Source organism: Pogoniulus pusillus, chromosome 37 (assembly GCF_015220805.1).
Source record: "Pogoniulus pusillus isolate bPogPus1 chromosome 37, bPogPus1.pri, whole genome shotgun sequence".
Lineage (NCBI taxonomy): Eukaryota > Metazoa > Chordata > Aves > Piciformes > Lybiidae > Pogoniulus > Pogoniulus pusillus.
The window spans coordinates 9,434,699-9,440,698 of record NC_087300.1 but is presented as its reverse complement, the minus strand read 5'-3'; the positions used below and the strand labels follow the sequence as shown (position 1 = coordinate 9,440,698).

The 6,000-nt window shown below is 54.7% G+C and overlaps 1 protein-coding gene across 1 annotated transcript in view; it reads right to left on the bottom strand.

Annotated features, from left to right (window-relative positions):
* Positions 1–502: 502 nt before the first annotated feature.
* Positions 503–6,000, bottom strand: part of PPP1R8 (protein phosphatase 1 regulatory subunit 8) — a 28,630-nt gene continuing 23,132 nt past the window's right edge. Inside the window, exons 5-7 of the mRNA XM_064172857.1 lie at positions 5,642–5,786; positions 3,959–4,023; positions 503–3,063 (exon numbers count right to left, since the gene is read on the bottom strand). Of these exons, the coding sequence (XP_064028927.1) occupies positions 2,710–3,063; positions 3,959–4,023; positions 5,642–5,786 (564 nt within the window). The 3' untranslated portion in view covers positions 503–2,709. The remainder of the gene's footprint in view (positions 3,064–3,958; positions 4,024–5,641; positions 5,787–6,000) is intronic.

Below are 6,000 nucleotides of genomic sequence, written 5' to 3'. Positions count from 1 at the left end.
ATCTTCAATTTATCTTTAAATTGAAGTAAATGCTCCTCAGTGTGAATACTCAGGCGATAGTGGTACTAAACTCTGCCAAGCTTGGATATCCCTCCCAGCCCTTCGCTGCAGGCACTGTGCAGCTCACTCTTTGTCACTACAGCTCTCCCTAGCGAGCGAAGGACAAGATGCAGAGGCACAGTGTGACAAAGGCTGGTCGGTGCATTTCGACTGCCCATGGCCACTCTGTCAGAGGCAGCAATATGGGCACTGAGAAGAGCAAAGCTGGGCTCTAAAGCAAAAGTTTTGCAGAGAGGATTATGCCAGAACCAGATAAAACTTGGCTCAGGAAACAAAAGCAACTGCAGAGCTGTCCAATGTCACTTGTGTGCAGAGCTGCAGCACATGGCAGCAGAGCAGCTCAAGCCAAAGAAGCTTTAGGAGCTGCAGCCTGAGCAGAAATCCCTCACCAGGCCAGCACAGCACGCAGGGTGCAGGCTGGGAGCGAAGACAACACTCCCCAAACTGGCAAAATCTGCATTTAATTTACAACATAGTAAAGGTTACAGGTAAAAAGCTCAACAGAAGGTGTGAAAAGGCCTCTTACATATTACACAAGTGTACAAACCTCTGTACAAAGCCCCTGGATGTTGGCCTGCCCCCTCCCTAAGGGCCAGCTGCGGCCCCACAGCTCTGAAATAATGAGAGCCTGTTCAAACGCAAGGAGGAGAAGAGCTTTAAAACTCCACGAGCAGCAAAGCTTCCCTTGTCAAGAAAGATCCTGCAAAGAGCCATCTGCAAAAAAAAAACCAACCCCAAACCCAAGCACCCAAAACATCCTCCCCACCCCCTCCCCAAAAAACCCCAGCCCACCAACAGCCAGAAATGGAAACAAAGGAAGGACAAGACCTGCTCAGATTTATTTGCCTACCTAGTCTTACCCTGGAGCTGCCCTCCTGAACCAGGCTGCCTGGGAAAAGAAAACTACATAGCAGAAAGAGGCAGAATGAAAAACCACAGGAGGAAGATCTGAAGTCAGCATGGAGTGTTTGGAAGCAGCACACCTGAGGACTAAACACAGAGGGGCACAATCACACCACGGAGGAGGTGCAGCAGCTTGAGCTGGATCTGATGGTGTGAGGAGTGGAACAGAGCATCCTTTAACGCCCTCCCTCCTGTGAAAGGAGCAGCCCCCAGCCCACTGCCAGCTCAGCAACGTGACAGAAGCAATCCTCTGATCACCCTGGTTTGGGAGCACCTGGCACACAGCCCCGAGTGCGCACAGCACAGCACAGCAGCCACAGCACCACCACACCACGGCCCCGCCGCGCCAGCCGCCTGCCGCCGCGCTCCTCCTCAAGGCAGCCTGAGCACTGGCAGCAGGGCCAGCTGGGCATGCTGCTGCCAGCCTGTGCCACTTCCCGCTGAGATCCCCCCACGAAGGAGTGGAACTGCACAGCTGGACTGGAGAATGTACAACAGCCCAGAGTGAGCCTAAGGGAAACAGAGCTGCAGCCCGACCTTGGTTAAAGACAAAACAGTGTCTGGACAGGGGCAGAGCAGGTGGTGAGAGCCAAGGGAGGTGAAGGGCAGCAACCCGACCAAGGGTCTGGTTCTCATCACTGAGAAAAGGTGATGACGTAGTGAAAAAAGGCAGCATTATGAAACCAACTCCTGTGCAAGGCAGAGCCTCTCCTGAGCTCCCATCCCGGCTCTGAGGAGCACTCAGCTCCCATGCACTGTCGCTGGCAGCCAGGGTGCAGGTTGTGTCCTCCTACCCTGTCTGTCTTGTTGCATCTCCCACACTCTAAGCTCCCAAGTGCCATTTGCAAACAAAAATGAAGCTATTCAAAGGGACACCAAGAAGCTGCTCTGTGTTCAACTTCAGTCATCACAGGGGAGAGATGCAACTCTGCTCTGTTGTTCGTGCAAGTGTAGACACTGCTCACTCAGCAGGCAAATGCTGGAGGGCTGCCATGCTTGTCTGATGCTGCCAGCACCCACACCAGCTCAGGACCACCCCTGTGTGCACCCCTTCACCTGCCCACCCACCCAGCACTCCACTGCAGAACGCTGGGCAACAGCCAAGCAAGCTCAGACTCTCATCCAGCACAGCTGCACCTCATGCCCCAAGAGGATGCTGCAGTGTTTCAGGTGGGAATTCAAACAAGCTGTAGCCAAACTAAAACCCCAAAGCAACCCCCAAACGGTAATGCCCTATGCTGGGGGGGTTCAAAGTGTAACAAATAAAAGCTGACCTCTACTTTGCAAGTTTGAGCACTCCCAAAGGCTTGGCCCCACAAACGTGGACTTGCGATACAGCTGCCCTGCCAGCAGCAGGGCCAGCAGGAACAGTACTCATTGTAGTAAGCACGACACCTAAAGCCACACAGCCACAGACCTGCAGGGTCATGCCCTAAGTGAGATTTAAAATCGATGCCTCTGCCCCTTCAGGGCACAGATCAGAACTCAGAGGGGTGGTGACATTATCAAAAGTACCTCTGGGGCCAGAAATGGCTAAGAAAAGGCTGCCAGGTGCTGTTGTTCAAAAGGTGACAGCTGTATTTGTGTTTAAACAGACATATAAAAAGCTTTGCAGACAGGTCTGTAAAGGACATCTCACTTCTCCCCTCTCGGGTTTACACCTGGTTAGGACACTGGAAGTTTAAAAAGACGATACTGCACATCCACAGTCTCTGGAGTTGGTAGCTCCCCCCCGCAGGGACCGGCTCAGATCAGCAGGGACGGGGTCGGCTTCTTGCCCGGCCACGCCTCCTTCGCGTACTTCTTCTTCTTGGGCTCGTTCACAGCCTCGGGGTTGAAGACGGCAGGGTTCGGAGCCGGGTTCATGTTCACTGTCGAGGGCACAACGGGAGTCAAGTCCACATCGGGGGCGAGGTTGGGGTAGGGCATGGGCAGCCCGCCGATGAGGGCCGTGCCGTGGGCGCCGTGCGGCTGGCTGCCAGCCTCGCTGTGTGTGGGCGGCAGCCCCCCGTAGAGTCCTCCGCTGTAGGGGAAGCTCTGCAGGCGCCGCGACGCTGCCTCCTCGCTGCCCAGCGCGCCCGAGCCCTCCAGGCGCTTCTTCTGCGGGGAAACAGGGACAGGGACAGCGTCAGCGCGGCCAGGAGCCAGCCTGCTGCCCACAGGCGGGCACGGACCGCGGGCAGCTTCTTTCCCTGAGCTTTCTTCTGGTTTTCCTTGCAAACCACCCAACAGAAAACTGAAGGTGCACAGGGCAGGAAGGGGCAACAGGAGGAGCCCAGGTCAGGGCACCTGCTTACCTCCAGTCTTGAGCTTGTCCTGACCCCTGGGCTGAGCAGGACTTGGGTCAGTAGCACAGTCTCCTTCTCCCCACAGTAAGGAACTGCACCTTCTAGATCTCCTGGGTGGCTTTGTCTAGCTCCTGACCATTTCAATCTCCTGCTGCAGCCTGGACTGCTGCAGAATTATTCCTTCCCACACATGACCTACTGCACAGCAGCACCAAGTGGCACTGCTGTCACCCTGGGGCTTGGCTACCCTCAACTTTCACAATCCCTCCCTTCTAGAGTATTTATACACAGCACTGGCAGCAGCCTCGCCCCGGAGCAAAGCCTAAACCCTGCCAGCTCCACCAGGCAGCCTTAGGAAATCTTTAAACCACCAACCTCTCATTTGCACTTTCTGCTTTCTGTGCTTCCCACAATTTTAACTGCTGCCTGGAAACCACCACACTGAAATCGTCCTCAAGTGTTTCTCTCTTAGAGGGAGAAAAAAAGCCCCGAGCCTGCCACTGACCCCACCTGTTACTGAAAGAGAAGAGCCCAGGCTGGATTTCAAGGGAAGTGACCACAGCTGCTGTGAAATGTGACCATGGCTTCTGCTTAACAGTGACACCTTCCACCACAGAACATTCTGCTCCTGAGGGGTAATTCCTAGAGGGAGTTGACCCCTGGAATGTGTTCATGTATGGATTAGAGAGCTGGGAGTTACTCTGTACCTTGACAGGGACCACTGCTGTCTGCACCATGTTCCTGAAGCGCCCCACAGATGGGTCCACGTCCTCTGAAAAGGCAAGAGCAGGGAAGGCTTCAGTAAGGGTACAGGAGGAGACACAACAGCTGCCAGGTGAAGGAGCCTACATGGAGAACTTGGACCCTCTCAGGCCCAGATCACAGGAATCACAGAATTACCCAGGTTGGAGAAGACCTCTAGGATCATGGAGTCCAACCTATTCACTAACCCCTGGCACCAAGTGCCTCAAGCAGCCTCCTCTTCAACACCTCTAGGGATGGTGACTCCACCACCTCCCTGGGCAGCCCATTCCAATGCAACTCTCTCTTGCTGTGAAGAACTTCCTAACACCCAGCCTGAACCTGCCCTGGCACAGCTTCAGGCTGTGTCCCCTTCTTCTCTCCCTGGCTGCCTGGCAGCAGAGCCCAACCCCACCTGGCTACAATCTCCCTGCAGGCAGCTGCAGACAGGAATGAGCTCTGCCCTGAGCCTCCTCTGCTGCAGGCTGCACCCCCCCAGCTCCCTCAGCCTCTCCTCACAGGGCTGTGCTCCAGGCCCCTCCCCAGCCTTGCTGCCCTTCTCCAAACACCTTCCAGCACCTCAACATCTGAAACTGAGGGGCCCAGAACTGAACACAGCGCTCGAGGTGTGGCCTGACCAGTGCTGAGTACAGGGGCAGAAGGACTGCCCTGGTCCTGCTGGCCACACCATTCCTGATCCAGGCCAGGATGCCACTGGCCTTCTTGGCCACCTGGGCACACTGCTGGCTCATGTTCAGTTGGAGCCAAGGGGACATCTCGTGGCTGTGTCTGGAGTAGGACTCAGCAGTCACCCTGGTGAGAAAGGCTGGAGAAGGGGGAAGGGGAGCAGATGACACTGACCAGGAGGAGTTCTGGGCTGAGAGCTGCTGTTGACAAGGCTCTGCACATGTTTAGAGGAACAGCAGCAAGCCCCAGAAATCCTTGGGGAGCCTTGAAGAAGAATTCAAAGCAGTGTCTGAAAGTCTGAAAAAAATCTTTGTGTGGTGTGAAGGCTGCTGTTGGCAGCAGGATGTCCTGGGCACTGCCCTGCACACCCTGTAAACCAGGGCATGCTGCTGCCAGGGGAAACCAGCCCCAGACTCTCCTTTAAAATGCATGCTCCTGAACAGGCTACTCCTGTTAAATGGAATAGCAGCCATCAGGAATAGGAATGCCAGGAAAATAACACAGCTAAGGGAGAAAAATGACTAACTGGGAGCTGGCACGAAGGATGAGGGTGACTTGTTTCAGAGGTGCAGTACTCAGAAATCTCTGAGCTTCAGACAGACATGCCCTGGGCAACAGGTAAGGAAAGCACTAAGGGAGAGATGAAAACCAAACGAGTTCAGTTCCCAGTTAGGTTCTAAAGAAGGCAAAAAAATGAAACCATATTCCTGCTTTTGGAGCCAGGAGACTGTTCCGAGGTGGATGATTCTGGGCAGTGATGTCCCTGTCCTGCACAAAGCATGCAGCTGGTTTACAGGTAGAAGAAATGGTGAGAGCTCAAAGCTCCAGGTGGGACATGTGGTAGCTTCTCTGAAACAGCAGATGCCAAACACTGACTGCTACCTTTCTGCTCCCCTCATCCATGGGAACACTGGGAAGAAGGTCTTCAGGGCATCACCTAAAGATTAAGCCAAGCTTCTTACCCGGATTGATGATTTCGTCATCGTCACTGAAGGTGACTCTGGAGTTCTTCCGCTTCCTCTTTGGTCTCTGGATGTCCAGGTTCCCCTCCTCGATGGTCAGGGTGGAAATCCTCTTGTTGTGGGCTGTATTGAACTCTGTCAGGTTCTAGGGGCACATGGCAGAAGAAAGAGAGTCAGCAGCTCCTGTATGAAGCCTGATTTCATCCTGTGGCTGTGCACACCCAACCACCACAGCACACTGCCTAGCTGCAGCTTGAAAGCCCCAGGAAGGAGGAGGGTTCCAGGGCTGCAGCAGCCTGCCCAGGGAGGCTGCAGAGACATTCAGAGCCTGGCAGCATGGTGCTGGGCAGCTCTCTCCA